This window comes from Panthera uncia, assembly GCF_023721935.1.
Source record: "Panthera uncia isolate 11264 chromosome E2 unlocalized genomic scaffold, Puncia_PCG_1.0 HiC_scaffold_19, whole genome shotgun sequence".
Taxonomy (NCBI): domain Eukaryota; kingdom Metazoa; phylum Chordata; class Mammalia; order Carnivora; family Felidae; genus Panthera; species Panthera uncia.
Genome location: NW_026057588.1, coordinates 26,453,526 through 26,478,237, shown reverse-complemented (window position 1 = coordinate 26,478,237; position 24,712 = coordinate 26,453,526). Strand labels below are relative to the sequence as shown.

The 24,712-nt window shown below is 40.2% G+C and overlaps 1 protein-coding gene across 8 annotated transcripts in view; it reads right to left on the bottom strand.

The window, feature by feature from the left end:
• Positions 1–24,712, bottom strand: part of CYLD (CYLD lysine 63 deubiquitinase) — a 65,001-nt gene that overhangs the window by 13,846 nt on the left and 26,443 nt on the right. For all 8 annotated transcript variants that reach the window (XM_049621225.1, XM_049621229.1, XM_049621230.1 and 5 more), the window contains 6 exons: positions 13,870–13,968; positions 12,176–12,292; positions 4,680–5,059; positions 3,627–3,792; positions 2,103–2,244; positions 720–842 (listed from right to left, as the gene is read on the bottom strand). In XM_049621225.1, the coding sequence (XP_049477182.1) occupies positions 720–842; positions 2,103–2,244; positions 3,627–3,792; positions 4,680–5,059; positions 12,176–12,292; positions 13,870–13,968 (1,027 nt within the window). The remainder of the gene's footprint in view (positions 1–719; positions 843–2,102; positions 2,245–3,626; positions 3,793–4,679; positions 5,060–12,175; positions 12,293–13,869; positions 13,969–24,712) is intronic.

Here is a 24,712-nt window from a genome sequence, read left to right as displayed (position 1 = left end):
ATCATTTTTTTAAGCAATGTACAGGGAGGCCTAAATGGATTCCTTTAACCAAGAAATGTGTTAATAAAATACACCTCACCTGTTTCCAACACAAGAGTATTCAACACTAGATATTCTATAAATTAAAATTTTCTATGGGGCATCTGGCCGTCACTTGAGCATCTGACTGCTGATTTTGGCTCAGGTCAGGATCAGGGTCATGGAACCAAGCCCCATGTCAGGCTCCACGCCGATTCTCTCTCTCCCTCTCTGCCCCTCTCCCCTGCTCAAGCCCTGCCTCTCTCTCTCTCTCTAAAATAAAATAAAAAATTAAATAAAAATTTCCCTTGCTCCTTTTTTTCCCAGATAAAATTAAGTTTAAGAAGCCAGACATGCGAATTAGACCAGAGGGTGTACTGTTAGGCACACGGCTGGAATAAGCTAGAGCAGAAGACAAGTACTTCTTATCAGCTTTTCGAACCTACTGCAATTACTAAATTGTACTATACTGTACCAAAATGCTTTCATCATTTAATGGCAAACACTATGTGCTACACCGTGACCAGATGGGAGAAATTAAATAAGACAGTAAAGGTTAAAAAACTGTAAATGCTTTATCGAGAGAACGAATTTCCACCCATCCCCTAATAAATGAAAGCAGGTGTGAATTACTTATTGTACCAAACAACAGAGCACTGGACACCATCGAAAGGCAAAACAATTCTGGGTCTTCTGCTTACATTCTCAGAGGATTCACGATTTCCGTCCTCAGTAGCTCTTGCGTTTCACTATAATATTCTACATCATTCTTTTCTTTAGGTCTAAGTAGCACAGTGTCCAGGACAGAACTAAAAGCAAACAAGCTGTAAAATAAAAGGAATAGTTTTCCTTATTCTGTACACGTTACGTTTGGGGACACAGATACTAAAAAGAATGTAACGAGAGAAAAAACAACCAAGTCTGGAGAACAAGGAACCTTACAAATTCGTGCTTTTCGTTAACACAGGTACCAAAGACACCTGCTAAGGTTCCTGTGGTTCAATCAACAGGGGCTAGAGATCCTTCCATGTTAAAAACACCAATCTTGAGAAAGCACAATATAGACTGACCGTGTTAAAGGATAAAAATAGCCCTCAAGGATATTAAGAGAACTTCTTTGCAAAAGCTGAAAAGGGGCCTACAAATCTGAGTCAAAGTCGACACCCAACAGAGGAGGAAGTCGGGAACTACTTCTCAAGGCACGCACACATACAATGACAACCTACACTAGATATCACACTACTCTCTCCCTGCAGCCCTTTGCAGAAATATAAATTTCTTTGAATGCCAAAATCACTTGTGAGCGACTAACAGCAGTGACTTGCTGGGACCAAAGAAAACGGAAATTTGGCTGATACAAAATTTGTATCACGAAATCTAAAAAGGACTGCATCAATTCCGTAAGGCTTGTTTTGTCCACACACTGAAGAGACGGACAGTATCCTGCCCAATAGCCCACCGTGTTGATTCTTCTTCCCACTTTTAAAATGTTAACACCCCAATTAACTTCCTAATTCTTACAATGTGGCTGTATAGACCTGGCCACTTATGCTCAACTAAACTGGCAACGTACGTGGTTCAATCTCAGCGTAAAAATTCTTGTCGCGTTAAGTCGTTGGACTTTGGAACCAACTACGTATACGAGGGCATCTGTGCTTCTACTGAAAGTAATTCTTTAACATAAAGCTGCCTTACGATTGCCTCCACCTAGCGAAGGAAGCAAACACTTCCTCCTTACGCAAACACATAAGCAGCCAATGACTTATCAAGTCATGTTGTTTGATACGTGACAAAGATACTGTACTTACTGTCTTCAGTTACACGGTTTCCCAGACACCCTCAGAATATCTGTCCCACCTATAACACTATCGTTCTTACTGATCATTCGCCACATTACTTTTATATTAATTTGTTAATACAAGCACCCTGAGACGATGTTCAGTAGCTTCCAAGGGTATACAGTGAAATGTAAACCTCCCTTTTTCCCTGTTCCCCAGCCACCCAGTTTCTTTACTCAGAGGCAGTGAGCGGCTCCTCACGCACACGCACGTGCACACGTGTCTCCGCGCTAATTTTAAACTTACCAGAATAAGGTTGAGTCTAAGTAACACGAATTGTAATGACCCTGGATACCCTTCTTCTTTCCAATCATTATCTCTAAACCTTCTTTTTCCATTTTGGGTGGGGTATTTTCTTCCACTACTTCACTCAAGTAGCCTCCGAATGCTGCCAACATAAAAATGAAAATGAAAAGCATCCTTTTCGACTACTACACCATGTACTCTGATAGACTTCTTCGTTTTAAGATACATTTTTGTATCGTGAGGCAAAATCTGTTTCCCAACTTAAAACTAAGCTAAAGGTGGGTTTGGTTTCATGGTTCTTCAGCGTGGCCAGTGACAATGGTGTTGTTCATTTTCAATCTCACTTCTTCCACCGCTTAAATTTTTTTAGTTTTTTTTAATGTTTATTTATTTTTGAGAGAGAGAGAGAGAGAGAGACAGAGTGCGAGTGAGGGTGGGGCGGAGAGAGAGAGGGAGACACAGAATCCGAAGCAGGCTCCAGGCTCCAAGCTGTCAGCACAGAGCCCGACGCGGGGCTCGAACCCACAAACCGCGAGATCACGACCTGAGCCGAAGCCGGACACTTAACCGACTGAGCCACCCAGGTGCCCCACTTCCTCCACCATTTAAAAAACACCTTAGAGTACTCAGTAGTGTATAAACAACATGTGCCAAGTAAAATATTTTGTTCCCCAAATATTTTATTGGTCTGAGATGCTTCGTCTTCAAGTCAGAAAACAAAAATTTCCAAAGTTTTGGAAAAAAATGTACTTCAACTGTAAGGAGAAATGTTCTTCATAAAGATGGCTTTCCTACTGATAGTCACTTAACCCTCAAGATGCTTCACGACCATTACCCAAAACTGGAAAGGGAGAACATCAAGAAACTGTCACCCATTACAAGTGATGAAGGGGATCTGTCCTTTATCAATCAATCTAAAACTGCTTCATATAATAATGCTGACCTTCTTAATCAGATATGGTTATTGATATGCTTTTATGATACATCGGGAAGGTAGTCAGGGCCAAAAGAAGGCCACATTTCAATTTCTACCTCTGTGTTTTTAAAAATTAAATGCCGGCAGGGGCGCGTGGGTGGCTCTATCGGTTAAGTGTCTGACTTCGGCTCAGGTCATGATCTCGCAGAGCATAGTTCGAGCCCTGCATCCGGCTTTGTGCTGACGGCTCAGAGCCTGAACCCTGCTTCGATTCTGTGTTTCCCTCTCTCTCGACCCCTCCCCTGCTTGTACTCTCTCTTTCTCTCAAAAATAAATAAACATTAAAAAAAAAATTTTTTTTTAATTAAATGCCAGAAACCAACAGGAAGAGAAAACTGTTTTCCTGACTAATACTTTTTTCAAAAGTCCCCTCTTGGGACCATTGTCACTCTCTTAGACACCAAGCAGCAATTTTAACTGATTTACAAGCCTGATGAACGTTGGCCAGAAATATATTGAAACGCTGTCACTGTGGCCTACTGCAAAATGGCCTGAGATCAGAACCAGAGTTATTGCAGATTTGTAAGGAAATGAAAGGCATCAAATACCCAGCGAGTTACAGCGTTCGATCTGATTGGAAACTGGCTGCAGGGATGCAAATCTCGAGTCGGGCCTGCAGCTCTTCAGCTTAACAAACAGCGCCTTCTTCAGGGCACAAGTGAAGTACCGTGTGCCCCTAAAGGTTCCGTCTGTACAGCCCGCACATTCATCTTCCTGAAAAAGAAATGCTTCGCTATACGTTATTCTGCACCGTGCGGCACAGCATACGCAGCATTATGGTTTCTACAATTGGTTTCTGGTTCACCCTTTCTCAGAATTCCGTCGTCACGGAATCCTGTCCCGAGAACTCCATCAGGAAAAGGGTGGGCTAAGCAGCGCTTCTGCCCACAACTGATCATTTAAGAAATTCCTGACTCCAGCATGAAGTCCTCACTGCGTTTCCTTCCAGAATGTATGCTTAGACCTTCCCTGGTTAAAAGGTGTGACTTCCCCACATCAACTCCACATGTACTGGAACTAAGGGGCGGAGGCTGTTTATTTTAACAACCTCCCCCAAAGTAGCATTCACTAGCATGCGAACATTTAAATTTTTAGTATTTTACATCTTATAAATAAAAGCTAGGGGTACTCAAAGTATCCTCTCCAGATCGTGAAATGCCAAACAATATGCTTTCCTAATCTCCAAACGGAAAACCTTTCCCTCTACTAAGATCTCAAAAAATCTCTAAAAACGGCAATTAATCTTACAATGTATGATATAAATATTAGAACTGAGTCGGGGAGGGAGACTGAGGAAGAAAAAGAAAGCTGATAACAGATTTGCTTTCCTTACTCCATGTTGCTTAATATAATGAGTCTAAACACATTAGCCTAAAAATCTATTTTCATTCCTTGAACACAGATCAACTGACATCAGGAACAAACGGACCGGATGCTTCATGGGTGCCAAAGAAGCCAGGCAACACAGTAATAAAATTTTTCTCTAGTGACGGCTTTTTTGACGAATAGAACATTTGGACACAAAAAAAGCATAAGTGGGAAAAAACTGCACAAAACTCCAGAGAGAGAAGAGCTGCAATGTTTAAGTCAAATTCAATTACCAGTTCCAGTCCAGCTAGCACTTCGTTGAGTCCTGGCGGCTGACCGATCCAACGAATTACCCCATAGAAAGGAGGATTCTCTTTAACTTCAGCCAGTGAGCCCACTTCCAGACCATGGGAGTTCCCAGAAGCCATGGCCAAGGGTGGACTCTCCTGGACAGGGGCATTGTTTAGCTCTCCCATTACGGACTGAACTGACAGAGAAAGCGGGCTGTGGCCAATGCTTCCATTGGCATTGGGCATCTTGGTCAGACTGAATGGTAAAGAGTGAAATCTGTTCTCGGTAGATAATGAGTTCATGGAAGGAGGTTGCAGTGGTGGTGAAGCATGTCCAAAGTCTGGAGATATCTCTGTAAGCGACTTTGCGGGGTCTTCAGCAACTATAAAAAAAAGTGTTCTTATTTAGAGAAACATATTCGAGAGTATTAAAAATGCCCACATCTCTAAAGAAAATCAATATACACGACTAGTGTTAAGTGCCCATTTGACTCTAGTAGGATTCTTGTAAGCACTGCACACTTAATCTCTCCAAAACCGTGTTCCACATTCTCTTCCCACCTCCAAATTTTTCTACCTAGGTAAATGGCACCCAATGGCTCAAACTAAAAAAAAAAGAAAAAAAAATCCATTATTGGTTAGTATTAAATAGGTTCTATTCTTTGTCTATAATATAATTTAGGAAACGGTACCAAAAAAAATACCAAAAATTTAGAAAGATGCTTTTTTTTTTCAAGTTTATTTATTTATTTTGAGAGAGAGAGAGAGAGAGCATGCGCACACAAGAGCAGGGCAGGGGCAGAAAGAGAGGGAGAGAGAGAGAATCCCAAGCAGGCTCCACATTGCCAGCGCAGAGCTAAACACGGGACCAGATCCCACAAACCGCGAGATCATGACCTCAGTGGAGACCAATAGTCTGATGCTTAACAGACTGAGCCAGCCAGGCACCCCAAAAGATGCTTCTTAAATAGCTAAAGGATTAAAAAAGAAATGACTATGTAAATTTTTAAAATAAAGAAAAAAGAGAAAAAGAAAAAAGCAACAAACACTCGTGGAACACAGTTAACACAGTATTTACAAAAGAAATTTATAAACTGAATAGTTTATTTCAGGGAAAAAAAAGAATAGCAATGAACTCAGAATACAACTTAGGAAGTTAAAAGAACAGATTAACTGCCCAAAAAAGTCAGTCACGAGGAAAGAATAAACACAAAACAGAAATTAATGGAAGAGAAAACAAATGTACACTAAAGAGGATCAAAGCCAGAATAAATACAAAAGCAGAAAATAATTTAAGAGAAAACAAACACATAAAAAGAGAAGCAAAACCAAAAGTTATTTTCTTAAAAGAACTATTACAGTTGCCAGCCAGGCACTGCAGATCAGTGGGGAAAGAATGAACTTCTCAATAAATAATATTGAGATCATCAATTACCCGTACATTAAAAAAAAAAATTAAATTGGACTTGTACTGAATATATTCTACACGAAAATCATTTCCAGGTAGCTTAAAGACAAATGTGAAAGGCAAGACCATAAACTTCTGGAAGACAATACAGAAGAATGTTCTTCATGATTTTACAGCAGAGAGAAATTTCTTGAACATAAGTATACAAATCACAAAGAAAAAGACTGACAAATATGATCACAATGAAACTGAGCTACTTATTAAAAGGCATCATAGCAAGAATGAAAATATCAGCCAAACAGGAGAAAACACTTAAAATACATATATTTGACAAAGGATTCAAATTTGATAAAGGTCTATAAACCAATATAAAAAAGACCCCCCCCAAAAAAAACCACAACTAAGAAGAAATGGACAAAAGGCTTAAAAAGGCAATTCAGAAGAAGATACCCAAACCACCAACGAATCAATGAAAAGATTCTTGCCCTCACAATAAAGTAGATAAAAGAAAGTCACAAGCAATGTGAGATGCCATTTCAAAAGTTAAAGTTTTTAGCATATTAACTGTTGGTAAGAATGAGGAAAAACGATACCCTCCCAAAATGCTGACGGAAGCGTCAACTGGTATAACTACTCTGGGAACAGCGTGGCATGATTTAGTAAAGGAAAGATGTGCATATCACATGACCCAATAATTCCATTCCTGGTTATATAGCCTCAACATGTGTAAGAAGGTTAACGGCTAAGCTGTTAATCATAGCAGGAAAATAAACACAATTCAAATGTCCACCAATGGTCGAATGGGGACGAATACTGTGGTATATTTATATGTTTTGCAGCAATGGAATGAAATGGAGTGGAATGCTATACAGCAATGAAAACAAAAATTATAATCACATAAACCACTGTGGTGCATCTTGGAACATAATATTGAGGGGGAAACTACATAGCATACACACAGGCTGATTCGTTTGTATAAAACTCAGAAACATGCTAAACTAACACTATACTGTTTAGATACACAAACTTAGAAAGTTATCATGAAAACCAGGAGAATATATTAAAGATGATGGAAGCTCAGAGGAGAGCGTGAAAAGAGGGCTCTAGGAAGAGGCACCAAGGAATTTCAAGGGCAATGATCATGTTTTTCTTACAGTGAGTAGTGACTACATGGGTGTTCAATGTACGTCTTTTCTCATTGTTCTTTATACCTTATCCATTTAAGATTCTTTAGTAATGATATTTAATATAGGACTTTTAAAAGTCATTCTTTTCTTTCTCAAACCCTCAACCCCTCCAGCCCAAAAGCCAAATCCATCAAGTATTTGGGTCTGTTTCCAAAATATATTTCAAATTCATCCTCTTCCCTTCACCCCTATCATCTCCCTAATCTAAGCCACAGGGCATCATCTTTTGCCCTGTAACCAGTCTCTTTCCTGGTCTGTCCCCCTTCTTGGCCAAACTATTCACCACACAACTCTAAGAGAGATCTTTTTAAAATTTAAAGATCTTACATGATCTTATATCATCCCCCCATTTAAAAACTTTCAGTGGCTTTCCAGCATTCTTATAACAGGCAACTAAATTGCTCACTGAGACCTGCAAGGTCCTGGATGACCTAGCTCCCACCCACCTATCCGAACTCACTGTACACACCTATTCTCCTTGCTTCCCATGCAGCAGCCACTCTGGCCTACTACTTGTTCCTTGAATGCTCTTTCTCACCTCAGGCCTTTGCCTTTACTATCTCTTCTGCCTAGAATGTTCTTCCCAAGCTCTTTCTCTGACAGGTTCATTCACATCATCCAGACCTCAAACCCATATACCCTTTCCTCAAAGAGACTTTTCCAAAACACTCCATGGTGGCTGGCTCCCCACCAGCTGCTGTCATGCCTTGCTCATTTCCTTCACTGCACATGTCACAATTGATGATTACCTTGTCTTTCTAAATGTTCACTATGTATCATACCAACCAGAATACCAACCAGCTCCATAGAACAGGAATTTTGTTATGGTTTTTCATGTGGATTTGTGGTTGAATCCATAGCATTTGGTATAGCCACTAACACAAGAAAAGACTCGATATTTGTTTTAAGAAAAAACTGAATGCATAAATCAAATGTTATAGAAAAAAAGCTTTGTTTATTTAAAAAAAATTTTTTTTTTAACATTTATTTATTTTTGAGACAGAGAGAGACAGAGCATGAATGGGGGAGGGTCAGAGAGAGGGAGACACAGAATCTGAAACAGGCTCCAGGCTCTGAGCTGTCAGCACAGAGCCCAACGCGGGGCTCGAACCCACAGACCGCGAGATCATGACCTGAGCTGAAGTTGGCGGCTTAACCGACTGAGCCACCCAGGCGCCCCTCTATTTATTTTTTTAAATGTTTGTTTTTTGAGAGACGGACAGACAGAGCACAAGTGGGGGAGGGGCAGAGAGAGGGAGACACCAAATCCGAAGTGGTGGGCACCAGGCTCTGAGCTGTCAGCACAGAGCCTGATGCGGGGCTCGAACCCACAAACTGCGAGATTGTGACCTGACCAAAGTCGGATAGTTAACCGACTGAGCCACCCAGATGCCCTGAAAAAAAAGCTTTTTAAATGTACAAGTGAAATTAATGATAGAAAAGAAATATTCTTTCACACTGAAATCACTTCTATTTTCTAATTTAAGGATGAAGGCCTACTCCACGTAGATTTCATCACTTTACATATCCCACTTAGGATCAATATTCTTATATAAACTTATTATACAATGTTAGACTAGAATCAAGAAGTTAAAAATATTCTCTTACACCACAGAAACTGTCTAAGGATACAATTATAGCATAAACCTGAAGAATCAATGTTACCTAGATTATGACAAACCCCAGCTTGTACCAGTTTCCGTTCCCTAGAAAGAAACAAGCTCGTAGGAAAAGCATTCACGAGGCTATGAGGAACAACAGCGTGAGAGAGCCGGGCTGTGCCCTAACCACTCTGGATGGGCCATGCACGTGCAGAAGCCAGCAGGGCTGTGACTCACCCTAAGACGTTGCCAGTAAGACCCTTGTTGTTTGGGCACTCCCAAGGTTTTTGAGAGAGCTAACAACTGTTAACAAAAGGGCCAGACCTTAACAAAAGCAGTCTATCAAGAGACAATCTCCTGGGGAGGCATCATTTAAGGAAGATTCCTGCTCTGTGGCTAGGAAGAAGTCCTGGGGATTGATGAGGCCCTGTGATTGCCTAGCTTCACAACACCCTACTCAGGTAGAAATGAAGGCACGGAGAAGACAAAATCTAAGAGCTCACTGAAGTCATTTCCCGTGCGAGTATCTAAGCCCAAGTGATGTTGACAGTAGGCTTGGACTGTTACATTTGTGGATAATCCATACGATAGCTAAAAAGTCACTACAGAGTTCTACAGTACTCTTAAATTCTTATTTTCATTTCGTTTGCACATAGTTCCTAGACGTACCGCGTGCCAAGCCCCGTGCGAGGCACTTGGAACTCCAGTCTGGCAGAGGAGACAGGCGACAAACAGTTACGATGGCACCTCACCTAACCTAGGAGAGACAGGAAAGGCTTCCAGGAGAAAATAATACCCAAGCTGAGATTGAACAGATGGACAGAAGTAAGCCAAAGCATGGAGTGGGAGGAATAGGAAGAAGGATTTCCAGGCAAGAGGAACAACAGGCGCCAAGAAAAGAGAAAGTATGGCACATTCCAAAATGGCCCCACTCCAAGCATGGCGGGAGCAGGAGTGCACGACAAATGAGAGACGACTAAGACGTTATGCCGTGAAGGGTCCGGGCAGGCCAAACTAAGGAATCCGCGTTTTTACCTCCCAAGGGCTAGGGAAAAATTAACAGACATGAACCAAAGGAGAGACATGAGCAGAGACATCTTCAGAAAAAGCAGTCGAAGAGCAATGTGAAGAGAAACATAGTGTAGTGATCAAAAGCGCCAGGTGTGACACAGACTTGGGTTGGAAGACCGGCGCCACTAACACTAGCTGTGTGGCCTTGGGCAAGATATTTAGCCACTGTAACAAAAGAGAAAGTAAAAACACCTACCTCATAACGTTGTTATGAGGACAAAATAATGCATCTAAAGGGTGTAACACAATGCCTGGCGTAATAAGTCGTCAAGAAACGTCGGCCGCAGTGATGACGGTGGTAGTGACCACAAAGACGGTGGCGAGGAGGATTATTATTGTTCAGAATCGATTCAGAAGGAACAAGGCTGAGGTAGACAAACCAGGTGGAAGGCCGTTATATTAACTAGACAGCAAAAAAGGATTTGAACGGAGGCAGTGGCTGCAGAAATGAAGAAAAGGGAAAGAGTCTATTGATACCGAAGAGGAGGAGATCCAGAAAACTCGGTGACGGCTGGATGTGACTCGTGAGAGAGCAGAGTCCAGGATGAGGCCCAAACTTCACGTCTCCATTTCCTCACTCCACAGAAGCGTAACTGAGGTCATCATGGCTTCCGTTGGCTAAATGCAGCAGGTATTTGTGTGATCTTCGCCTTACTTGCCCTCTCAGGAGCATTCAAGGCTGCCAGCTCCGTGACTTCTTGACCCAACAACTTCCTGATTTTCCTCACCTCCCTCTGGTGGCTTTTTCTGTCTCCTTTGAAGACTTCTCCTCCTCCCAGCCACTACATTCCTCAGGGTTCAGTCTTACCCCACACCCTCCCCTCAGGTGACACTATTCACAAAACTTTAATCACCAAATATGTGAGGGCAACCTGCAGATGTACGTCTCCAGAGAGCTCTTAACTTTCTTCTCAGCCACAGACCTATATATCCAACTGTCTCTTTGACAAATCACGTCTGGGAAGTTTAAGGGGCCCCTGGGGCTCAACATACTCAAAATCAAATTCATCACCTTCCTCTACAATTCGAGAAGCCTGCAAGCCGGGAAACCAGGGGTATCTCTGACACCTCTTATTCCCCAGCTCTCATTCTCAGTGCATCTGTGAGTCTCCTCAAGTCACTTCCTAAATATCTCCTACACCATCCCCTCCCCCCCCCCCTCCCCATCCCTTCCCCCAACAAGTCTCGCCCTAGCTGCTGGAATCTATTTCTGAGCCCTGCAACAACCTTCAGCGGTGCCCTTGTAGCCACATGGTCCCCGCTTCGAGCCACTGTCTACCCTGCAGCCAGAATGATTTTCAAAAGGCAAACTTGGTCATGTCACCCCTTGCTGAAAATCCTTCCGTGGCTTCCTCTTTTCCTTTAAATAGAGCACACCAGGCTCCACATGCCCTGGCCCTGTTTGCCTTTCTCATAAAATGTTCTGCCTCTCTCTTTGGTCTAGCTACTCTGACTCTTTTTAGCCTTCAGCAAACACAGGCTCCATTTTTCCATGACGCCTTTCCATACGCCATCCTCTCCGCCGAAAAGGTTCTTTGTCCCCTTTCGCTGTGTTATCTCCCACTCCTCTGGTAAACTTAAGCTCATGCTGCTTCCTCAGAGAAACATCTCTGAGTCCCTATAAGTAAAATCCACCTTTAATAGACTCTCACAGTATCAAGTACCTTCACTGCCCTCATCATGATTGCAATGCTCTGTTTCTGTGATGGTCTGATTAATGCCTATTTCAACAACTTGATCATAAATTCCAAATGGGCAAGGACCATGTATGTCTATTCCTCCCTCACCGTTATAGCCTCTGTGCCTAGAAGAGTGTCTGGCACATAGCAGGCACTCAATAAATATTTGTTGACGGGAAGAACTAAGTAAATAATAAACCCGAAAAAAAATGATGTCCCTGAACCAAGGGAAGGCAAAAAGGGAGTGTTTTTAAAAGAGACACAGAAAGACGAGGCAGAAAAGTTTTTAAAGGATTCCACTGATTCTAGAAATCCACCCTAAAGATCAGGTAAGGGAAGAGAACGAGCTACTAATACATTTTCTGAATGATGTATTAGTCTTAACAGCAGTGCAGTTCAAATTGTGTACAATATTTTAGTTCAGCCATATTAATAAAGAATGTTCTACTCATTCTGTTTCCAAAACTATATACACTGGTGAAAAAGCCATTTTTTTCTGACGAGCTAAACGGACAGGATCAATATAATAAAGAACACTAAAACTACAGATTACCTTCATCAATGTACCATGTGTTTTTTGATTTGGATTGTGGTTGTGAGTCAACAGAAGATCCATTTAAGGTATAAAATAATTCAGATCTGTTTCTATTTCCAGGGTCTGAGGTAGGTCCTATGGATCAAGAAAAGTTTCTTTTAAAAATAAAGTCAATATGGTGTGAAAGTTTTTCCCTGAGAGAAATTAACACACATATGATGTTAACAATTGCTTAAGAAAGCAATAGATGTATACAAACGCAATGTGTTTTATTAGCGTCTTCAACTTTTAAAAATTTGGGAACCATTTTGGCAGTGTCAAAAAACTCTTCCACCCAAGAATCAATATAGGAGGGGAACAGGAATAAGTTTAAAAGAAAAGCCTGCTATTTTTTTTTTTAAGACCAACTGCTTTTAAAAATTACTTCATGTACTATGGTTTATTTCCAAATGTCAACAGCACCATTCCCCAATTTCCCCTGATGAACCTGTTAGTTCCCAAATTTAACCTGTTAATTTAAAACAGTTCCTTTCGGAAGAAAGCGATCTTTAAATGTTGTAGACCTAAATCAATGCACAAATTAAGTTGAAAAAATATAAAGTTTAAACAGTTGGGAATTCTCGGTCATCAAATTCCTTGCTTCACTGCTTCACGTCTCTGAAAACAGGAAGCAGAATTATTTTTTTCTAGATTAGATTTATTAACGTAAGAAAGAGTGAGTGTGGCCACATTACAGACCTTTCAAGGCATTACCCTGCCTCAGTACTAAGAAGAAATGCTGTAAGTGCGACCAGGGGGGTCTCCAGAAACCATAAAAAATCTGATTTTAACTTTTCAATTTAAAGCAGATAGCTCTATACTTTATGCTTATAACTAAGATCTGCTACAACACAAGTAACCACATGTCTTCAGAAAATCTGTAGGCTATTTATACTTAAGTGAGAATAACACGTGTGAGCGATCCTATCTAGATCTACAGGTTGACTTAGAAGATAACTATTACGTGTGTGTCCTATTTAATCCTAAGTCGCCCCAGGTCCAGGGTCACATAAAATACTTCCTAAAATACAATTTCCTTTAAAACGGGCCAAGACAAGTTTTGTTCACCAGATAACTGAGGGAACAATATTCTCCTAACCCACATCTGAGTTAACAAACATTCTCACAGCTTTTTAAATGAGCTGTTTCGCTTGTAGAACTACCATCCTTTAAAACTATAAAATATGTGGAAGCCAAAGAAAAACGCAAAGAACTCCACATGCATTGTGAGGGAGTTTCTGGAAGAGAGACAAAAATTCTTGCTTAGCAGTTTGGAATTTAACTTGTGCCACATTTTGTTAGCAAAATCCACATAATTACTCCCGATATGCTTTATCCCATCTAACATTATCCAGATACGGTTCTTCTGTACAGTTGCGACTCTAAACTCGAGGTTCAAATGTTACAAGTAGGGGCTTCCAAAAACCAGCTGACAGAAACCAACAAAAGACAACAAGGTCCTCCCGGAAAACTTTTCATCGCCTAAAAAAAGGCTGGGAACTCTTGGCTTTAGCAAGAGCGTCTATAAACAATTTTTGGTAAAATACTAAACACGTTGGGAAGAAGAGAGCCTACATGTACACCGAGGAGTAAAACCTTTTAACCTTTTTTCAATGCTATGGCAGATCAGATAGCGTGTAAATATCTAAGAACCGTAGCCTACTGATCCATACCTGTAGCCTTTGGTTTATTATGACTGGATGAACCTTTGTCCGCAACACCTCTTGACATAAAGGCAAGTTTGGGAGGCCTCCTTTCCTGTGTCACGCTATCTGAAATGGTAAACGTGTTTTTTTAAGGATACAAGCAAATTCTTACAGAAGAGAAACAATTAAGCAAGCAATGACAACAGCAGCCAAAAAATACCTCTTTCCTACAAAAAGGCAGCATTTCCAACAGCAGTTTTACAAATTTTTAAAGGTCGACAAAAGTACTGAAAGAGGATACGGGGGGAAAAAAATCAATGCTGTACTTCAAAACGTAATTTCTACAAAATATGACCCAAATACAGTTCAGCTAAGTGCTTTAATGTCTTGGAAATCTAATCAATTTAGTCACTATTGTTTGATGTATTAAAACACTACGGGGACAGACAGCTCCACTAAGTTCTTTGCAGGAGGTCCCCAGAACACGCAGTGTGTTAGGAAGTGCTCCACACTCAAGTATTTCTAGAAGATGCTGAGATAAACAAAGGTAAGCACATTTCTTTACCGCATAACACCAGAACCTTTAATATGCTGATGTGTACTGTGAATCTTTCAAAGAGGGATAGAATAAACGTATCTTATAATATTTTTTGTCCCAGTCTACTTAGCATCTCAGATTAATGTATTTCATGGAACACAGTTTGGAAAAAATCTGGTTAGAAATATGTATCAGTTGTAAAAATCATATATGTTAAGAATAACACTGACAAGTATACAAACATATACAACATATAAACAAGAAAAACTCAAAAAAGCCTACACAGATTAATGATGAAGAAAGCCAGAGAAAAATATCAACAATATTTTTGAAGAAAACACTTGAAACTCCTTTTTGGAATATTAGGTGTGATAAATTTGGCAAAGTTGTTTCTGATACGTAGCCGACTCTAAACCTTAAAAGGCCGGTAATTTTCATGAGATATTCACAAATACTGATCAAACGAACGTAGAAAAGTCAATCTGCCGTTTTTCCCCTGGAAATTTCAACAACATATCTGTAGAGTCCAACATGACACTTAGGAGTCATACCTGATAAAGCTGTGTATCAGCAAAAGCGATAGCACCCAGAGTGGATTTTGAGAACAGAAAGAAAAAAATAGGATAATTTTTTACATTTTAAACACAAGGAAAAGGCCATTTTGTTAGAAAAAAAGGAAATAATACTGAATGAATTACATATAAATCATGTTTGGTAATATATATAAATCACGGTGGAGGGGGGGAGATTGCAGTGTTAATCTATATCTTGAGGGTCTCAGAATATGATCAAATGAAAAATTATTTTAATTCAAAAATTATACTAAATAACCATGGTTTCAACCAGGTGATATAGTAAAAGCTATTTACTGATACTTTGATGATTAGCCATTCAAATATCTCCAAATATCACAGATGAAAGCTACCATGGAAGGTAAAATTTCTTAGTCACTAGCAACAGTTCCCAAATTACAGCATATAAATTGACTAAAGAAAACGAATTCCCACTATTAACTGTAGTTACTACACATAAGTCTGTGTTCAAAAGATATGCACGTGCATACTGTACCCTACATGCATGATACGGTTAGTGGTAATTCTAACAAAGGCAGCAAATGGTCTTAAGTGAGGCAGCCTGGCGGTAACAGGCCACATGGACGAGCCACTGGGGACTGGGACCCTCCTGCTGGTGATTAGGGGAGGGCTTCAAAGACCGGGAATACGACAAGCACTGGAGTTGGAGACAGTAGTTATCTTCCGCCGTGTCACAGTGACATCTGCCCAAAATGAAATCTCCTGATTTACCTTAGGAGACAGACTTAGACTTTGTCCGAGAGAAGGTCAGATACCGATTTTGAGGAACAGATATTCCTACCGAATTGTATGCAGATGAGGGGTCGCATGCCACATCTAACCTGCCCTCCAGCAGTGACATACCAAATATGGTTTCCTTGCCACCACTATGCTCATGATCCCAAACCAAAGCCTTCTGCCTCGAATGGATTTTCAGAGCTTGCCACCTCAGGGAAAGGTAAGTATGGGAAAGTAAGCAAGATAAGGAATAAATTCGGCAGACAGTTTTGTGAGATTAAAACAATTCTGCTTGCTATTAAAAGAGACAGCATGCTATGTTCACCAAATGGCATGCACAAAAATGTGCCTAGCATCCTTATTCAGAATAACCAAAAGCTGAGACAATCCATTCCACAGCAAAGTAGCTCAACAAGTTGTGACCTGTTCGTACTATACAACACTGCACAGCAATAAAAAATTAAAAAAAAAAAAAAAAAGAATAAACTACTGATATACACAACATGGACATTGTGTTGAGTAAAAGAAACCAGATGAAGAGTATCCATTACCTGCACACAGCAGGACGACATCCAAAATGATAAAAGTACATGTGTACCCCTACAGTAGCCAAGATATGGAAGCAACCTAAGTGTCCACCAACAGACGAATGGATAAAGAAGATGTGATACGCACACGTGAATATTACTTGGCCATAAAAAAGAACGAGATCTTGCCACACACACAACATCGATGGACCTGGAGGGTATTACGCTAAGTTAAATCAGTCAGACAAAGACAAATGCTGTATGATTTCACTTATGTGTAGAATCTAAAAAAAACAAAACAAATAAAGCCAAACAGAAACAGAATCCTAGATACAACTGGCAGTTGCTGGGAGGGGCAGGGGGAGGTGGGCAGGCAAATGGGTGAAGGGTTAGATCAAGGGGTACAAACTTCTTTGTAGTAAAAAAAAAAAAAAAATCACAGCGATGTAAGGTACAGCATAGGGAATACAGTCAATAATATTGCAATAACTTTGTATGGTGACAGATGGTGACTAGACCTATCATGGCATTCATTTTTTTGTCCTGTATAAAAATACTGAATCACTATCTTGTCTAACTGAAACTAATGTAGTAGTATTCTCTGTCAATTATGATTCAGTAAAAAATTATAAAAGTAGCAGTTCATCCATCAGTCTTGTTAATTTAATCAGAAATACAAAAAAAATCCCTTTGAGAATGTTGGGTTGAAAATCATAACAATAAACTAGTTAACAGTAACAATCAAAGCAGGAGAGATGCCTGTGAATTTGAATGACCCATTAAATTGAGAGAAATCCCTTAACTGATGTGCTGCTTAACATCATCAGCCACAAGAGCATAATTCAGACCCAAATGAGAGTTTAATATCCACGGAGAAAGCTACTGGAGAAAATATAAGTTTACTTGGGTAAAATGAGGTATTATAAAACCAGATACCGAAAATACTATATACATAGCAACTACACAAAGACCTCTGTGAGGCAGGATTACTGATCCAAATAAGTGTTTTCCTCCTATTTTAGATCATTTTACATGAAAATTCTTTGAACACAAAACCGGAAGGGCCCATCAGAGGACATCAGAGTTGCATACACAGGTCTAGTGCTTCAAATTAACCTTCTTTTGGGCTCCGTCTCGTACGAGCAGGAGTGCTGTCTACATAGACGACACTTAAGGTGATTCACGCAGACAATCTTTGTGGAAGCCCATAGAGCATTATCTATCAGAATATAAAATACACCTACCCTTTGACCCAGGAACTCTACCTCCAGGAAGCTACCTTTTCAAAAAAACATCTTATGAATATTTTACATGAATGTGAGCACCATATATCCCATTTAAATACTCAGATGAGTACAGATGGTGTGGTGTTGAGGGAGAAACAATACATGCAAAGACACACTTAGTATCCAGAACAATCTGAAAATGTTAGAAGACTGAAGGGCACTGACGACATCAAGCGTAACAGGCACAAAAGCAAGGTCCTGCTGCTGTCCTCCAAATCAACCACACAAGCATAGAATTAGAAGTAGAAGGGTGCATGAAAGAAAATTGGGGGTTTCATTCAAGAGTCAGCTCAGTATTCGTTAATTCACTGATTTATAAATGCACTCATCCATTTGTAATGCAAGGAAGGCATTACAGGGGTCACTGGGAATACAACTCAGACGGTAACAGGGCTTTCCCCCAATTTTTTTTTTTTTTTTGTCAGTTTGTCGATAGCAACCATTAGCCCGCATAATGGATTACAGTATTCCATTTCCCTTTAGATGCTCAAGTGTTAAGAAAAAAAAAAAAAAACCATCTTCAACAAACCAGGTCTCACTCAGAGTATCATACCACAGCCAAACGGCTAAAATGACACAAAGTTTTTAGGCTGGAGCACAGAAGATGAAGGTCCCAGAGACACTCAGCTTTGAATATCTGAGGGCTGCTGTAAGGAAAAGGAGCTGCCTCTGTCCTGTGTCCATCACCAGCTCAGAACTAGAATCAGTGTGTCAACTATGGGAAAGTAGCTCTAAGCACACATCGTACAAGGAGTGACTTTTTCACAAGGATATCTGTCTAAAATGAAATTCTCCTGATTTACTTTAGGAGACACTGACTCTTCTATCTTGTCTAAGAAGATCCAGATGATAAGACAGGAAGTTATCTTTTAGCTACACTGGAACACATGCAAACTGATGCATATACATGGAGTTATTCACTAAAGCACTGCTTGTAAAAGCAAAAGATTAAAAAGAACCGAAACGTCCATCAGCAGGGGACTGGTAAAAAAATCATGGCACGTTCATAAAATGAAATACAATACATAATTTAAACAAAAGATTAAGTATGCAATACACGTACTAATAGGAAATGATGCCCCAGATCTGCTGTTAACTTACAATAACAGAGGCAACTTCCACTCCTGGGAAAATGAGTAGACATACCTTTCCTATGCCTCATGATAAGTACAACTAAAAACTCAGGACATAACATACAAAATGAGAAGATTCTAACAAGGTGGACAGGAGAAGGCAGACCAGCTAAGGAGTTCTGGACGTAAAGAACAACACGGCAGCGAATTCCCTGGGTTTTCTTCTTGCCTTATGTATCCCAGACTTAGCGCTGAAGAAGCCAGCAATCTGGAGCCATTAATGGGCACAGACCAAAGAAAGCCCCAACAAGTCAGCGCTCTCTCGTCAAAGGATGAGAAAAGAGGAAACCTAGTAAGACCGAAAAATGTTAGACAGTAATCACTCAACACCAGCCAAACACCACAGGAAAAAAACATTGGCCCTACCCACTCCAAAAAGACCAAGTGGGGAGCCCAGACTTCCACTCATGTGAGGCTGTTACAAAGTGCTCCAACGCCCCAGTTGTGTGATATCAGAGAAAGCCAAGTCGGGAGCCACCACCTGATGACAAGTTCTCCCACCTCCATGGTGTCAGTGGAGACCACATGGAGAGCCCAGACTTCCATCTCTGCCTTACCTGCTGGGGTGGTTGGTATCAGAAGAGGTCTAGTGGAGAGTCAGGACTTTCACCGTAACCCACCAGCAATAAGGGCACATTCATCACAATGTCACTGGAGACCATGCGAAGAGCCACAACATCCACTGCTCCCCAGCAGGAATGAGGAGGCCAAGGGAAGAAGACTTCTATCTCCACGTGGCAATAATTAGGTGGCATCTCCCCTCCTCTTCCCCGGCCATAGCAGGGTCGAAGAAAGCTGGCTAAAAGCTGGCTCTAGATCTAGTAACATCTAGAGTCTCAAAACCTAATACCCAACTGTCCAGGTTTCAAACAAAAATCACTCATTATACCAAGAACCAGGAAGTTCCTAAGAATGTTTAAAGACAGTCAATAAATGCCCACACCGAGATGACAGAGAGGTTAGAATTATCTGACAAAGATTTTAAACAACCCTGATAAAAACGCTTCAATAAGCAATTATAAACATACTTGGAACAAAACGACAGGACAGAAACCTCATCAAAGAAACAGAAAGTCTCAGCAAAGAAACGGAAGATATAAAGGAGTGAAAATGAAATAACAACGAAAATAAAAAGCTCAGTGGATGGGCTCAATAGCAAAATGGAGGAAACACAGGAAGTCATGGGTGAACTTAAAGACAGAATAATACAAATTATCCAGTATGAACAACACAGGGAAAATTGAATCAAAAAAAAAAAAAAACACACACAAAAGAACAAAAGAAAAAGAACAGAGACTCAGGGACCTGTGGGACTTCACAAAAGATCTAACATTTATTTCATCAGAATCTTAAAGGAGAGGAGAAAGACGGGGCTAGGGCTGAAAACGTACTCAAAGAAGGAAAGGCTGAAACTGACGAAATGTAGCAAGAGACCACAAATTTACCAATTCAAGAAGCTGAGCAAACACCAAACAGATGAACCCAAAGAAATTCTATGCCAAGACACATCATAATTAAAGTTTAGAAAGCTAAAGTCAAAGAGAAATTCCTGAAAGCAGCCAGAGAAAAACAAAACCTATGGGGGGAAAAAAAAAGCAATTCAAATGAGAGCAGATTTCTCATCAGAAACCAGGGAGGCCCAAAAGAAGTAGCACAATATTTTCCAGGTGCTGAGAGAAAAGAATTCTTGACCCAGAATCTTATAACCAGTGAAAATATCCTCCAGGAGTGATGGGAAAGGCAAGACATTCCAGATGAGGAGAAACAAAGATCATTTGTCACCAGCAGATCTAAAAGAAGTTCTCAAAAGAAAAAAATGATCAAAAAATAGTCCCATACAAATATACCCAACTGATCTTTGACAAAGGTACAAAAGCAATTCAATGGAAGAAAGAGGTCTTTTCAACAAATGGTGGTGGGACAATTTGACATTAAAACGGAAAAAAAAAAACCAAAACCAGCTCTAAGTCTTATACCTCATAAAAAATTAACTCAAAACGAATCAAGGACTCAAATGTAAATGAAAAACTGTAAAACTTTAAAAAGAAAGAACAAGGATGTGAAGAAATCAGAATTCTCATACACTGTAGGTAGGTATGTAAAATATGTAGCCACTTTAGAAAACAACCTGGAGTTCTAGAAATGATTAAATATACAGTTACCATTTGACCCAGAAATTCCATTTCTAGGCACATGCCCAAGATAATTGAAAGTAGGTCCACACAAAAACTTATACACAAATGTTCATAGCATCCTTTTCATAAATGTCAAAAACTGGAAATACAAACGGCCACCAACTGATGATGAATTGGTAAAGAAAATACAGTTGACCTTTGAACACCAGGAGGGTTTGAGGCACTGACTCCCATGCAGCTGAAAATCTGCAGATAACTTTTGACTCCCCAAAAACTTAACTATCAATAGCCTACTGTTGACCAGAAGCCTTACGTATAAGGTAGTCAATGTTAACAACATAACGCATATTTTGTATATTATATGTATTACATACTGTATTCTTACAATAAAGCAAGCTAGAGAAAGGAAACAGTTATTAAGAAAATCATAAGGGGGCGCCTGGGTGGCTTGGTCGGTTAAGCGTCCGACTTCGGCTCAGGTCATGATCTCACGGTCCGTGAGTTCGAGCCCCGTGTTGGGCTCTGTGCTGACAGCTCAGAGCCTGGAGCCTGTTTCAGATTCTGTGTCTCCCTCTCTCTCTGCCTCTCCCTGTTCATGCTCTGTCTCTCTATGTCTCAAAAATAAATAAACGTTAAAAAAAAATTTAAAAAGAAAATCATAAGGAAGAGAAAATACATTTACACTACTGTACTATAAAAAAATCCACTGATGCACACAGTGCAAACCCATAACATTGATCAAGGGTCAACTGTGTACTATATCTATATAATAGAATATTGTTTCCCATGAGAAGGACTGAAGTACTGATTTATTCTACAACATGGGTGAACCTTAAAAAGATTATGCTTAAGTGAAAGAAGCCAGACAAAAAAGGCCATGTTTTTTAGTTCACTTATATGAAATGTCCATATAGTGAATGGTCCATATGTCCACAGGGCAATCACAGAAACAGAGAGCAGATCTGTGTTTGCTAGGGACTGAGGGGAGTGAGTGACTGCTTAATGAATGTAGAGTTTCCGTTTGGGGTGATAAAAAAGTTCTGGAACTAGACAGCAGTGATGGTTGCACAACACTGTGAACGTTCTTAATGTTACTGAATTGTACATTTTAAAAGGAGTGAATATTCTGCCGTGTGAATTATATTTTTATTTTTAAAAAACTTAGGAGGAAATCTTCACTATCTAAAGCTAGGCAAAAAAAATTGCTAGACCTAATACCAAAATCATGTTCCATTAAAAAAAAATTGTATCTTTGACTTAATAAAAATCAAAATCCTTTGTTTTGTGAAAGACCCTGTTAAAAGGAGGAAAAGACAAGCCACACACTGAGATAAAATATTCACAAACCACACATCCAACAAAGGACTAGTATCTAGAATATATAAAGAATCCCCAAACTCAACCGTAAAAAAGCAAGAATCCAAATAAAATATGGGCAAAAGAGATGAAGAGACATTTCAGTAAAGAAGATGGATGGCCACAGGTACATGAAAGATGTTCAACATCGTGAGCCATCAGGGAAAATCAAATTAAAACCACACTGAGGGGTGCCTGGGTGGCTCAGCTGGTTAAGCGGCAGACTCTTGATTTTAGCTCAGGTCATGACCTCAGGGTTTGTGGGCTCCAGCCCCACGTCGGGTTCTGTGCTAAGAACACGGAGCCTGCTTAGGATTCTCTCTGTCCCTTGCTCTGCCCGTCCTCCACTAGCACACGTGCTCTCGCTCTCAAAAATAAGTAAAACTTAAAATAAAAAAACACAATGAGATATTACTACTAAAATAAAAAAATAGTGACAACACCAAACGCCGGTGAAGATGTGGAAAAAGTGGATCACTCATATATTGCAGGTGGTAAGATAAAATGGTACAACCGCTCTGGAAAACTGTTTGGCAGTTGTTTAAAAAACTAAATACACAAATACCATACAACTGGCAATTGCAAACCTGGACATTTATGCTAGAGAAATGAAGACTTACGTTTACTTGTTCACTGTACACAAGTGTTTGTGAGAGCATTATTTATAATAGCCCACAACTGGAAATAAACCAGATGTCCTTTGATGGGTAAGTGATAGAACAGTGGTACATCCATGACAGGGACTATTACTCAGCATTAGGAAAGAATAAACCAGGGATACGCACACACTGACGAGTCTCCAGAGAATGAGAAAAAAAGCCAATTTCAAAAGCTTACACACTGTACAATTCCATCTGTATAACATTCTTGAAATAACAGAATTACATAAGTGGAAAACACATTAGTGGCTGCCAGAGGTTAAGGAGGGAAGGACCATGGTGAAAAAAGGACAACAGGAAGGATCCTTGTGGCAATGGGAATGTCCTGCGTCTTGTCAACACCCTGGCCGTGACGCTGTACTCTAGTTTTACAAGATGTTACTACTGGGGAAAAGGGTACACAGGATCTCTCTGTATTCTTTCTTACAACTGCATCCAAATCTTTATAATCTCAAATATTTTCAAATCATATATCTGTTACAGGGCTTATCATCAGAATTTGTAAAGAATTCTCAAAATTCAATAATAAAAAAGTTTTTTTAATCTAGCAAAAGATGTGCACAGATACTCCACCAAGGAGGATACACAAGATGACAGATGAGCACATGAAAAGGTGTCACAGGGAAATGTGAGTTAAACCAGAATTAGCTACCACCAACAGAAGAGCTAAAGTCTGTACGACTGACCACACGCAGTGTTGGCAAGGAAGGGGAAGAAGTGGAATTTGCACGCACTGCTACACAGAATGTAAATACTACAACCACTTTGGAAAGATCGTTTGGCAGGTCTAGCATGTTCATTTTTGCTTCAAGGTAAACAATCACCAGCCATGCCACATCTAGGGATCTACCCAAGAGAAACCAAGGCCTCTGACCACACAAAGACCTCACACGAGTTGTCATCGCAGCATTATTCCTAAGAGCCAAAAACTAGACACAACCCAGAGGCCATCAACAAGTGAATGGCTAAATAAAATGGTATATCCATACGTTTACAGGGAAAACAAACAGTGCATTTTCCTTTACTCTCACACAACTTTTGACACTTCTGGTCACCCGATATGTGGGGAGTTTTCCCGCACCACCTGGGTGTCTTAAAATTCAATTCAATTCTGACACTATCTGTCTGGAGTTAGAAGGAAATCCTACAAGTTAAGGGCTCAGTCCCACAAGAATGCCCTCATTTCTGACACCAGTCACAAGTTCCAGGTTGTCAGCGTTCCCGAACCCCCCTCCTTGGGTTCCGTAATTTGCTAGAATGGCTCACAGAACTAAGGGGCAACGCTCAGATTTACCATTTTATTATAAAGGATATAATAAAGTATACAGATTAACAACCAGATGAAGAGATACTCAGGGCAAGGTATAAGGAAGAGGCACAAAGCCTTCTTGCCCTCTCCAGGCACAGAACTCTCCCAGCACCTCCAGGTGTTCAGCAACCTGCAAGCTCTCCAAATCTTGTACTTTAGGGGTTTCTACGGAGACCATCAAGTAGGCATGATGAATTACTGACTCCATTTCCAGCCCCTCCCCCCTTTCCAGAGGATGGTGCTTGGAGCTGGAAGTTCAAGCTTGGTCTTGCCAGGGACCAGTCCCCATCCAGCAGCCCACCAGGAGTCGTCACCTCGTTAGAACAGAAGACGCTCCCATCACCTAGGAAATTCCAAGGGATTTAGGAGCTCTGTGTCAGGAATCCGGGTCAAAGACTAAATATCAGCAAGAATCGATGATATATGTAAACTATGTTTTATAGTTGTAATATACTAATACGTATTAAGTAATACATAAATTATTTACACTAAATGTTAATATACTTATAAAATATATATAATTACAGCCTACCACAGAATGGAGTTCTCAGCAATTAAAAAAAAAAAACATGAATGAGTCAAAAACGAATTATATTGACTGAAATAAGGCAGACAAA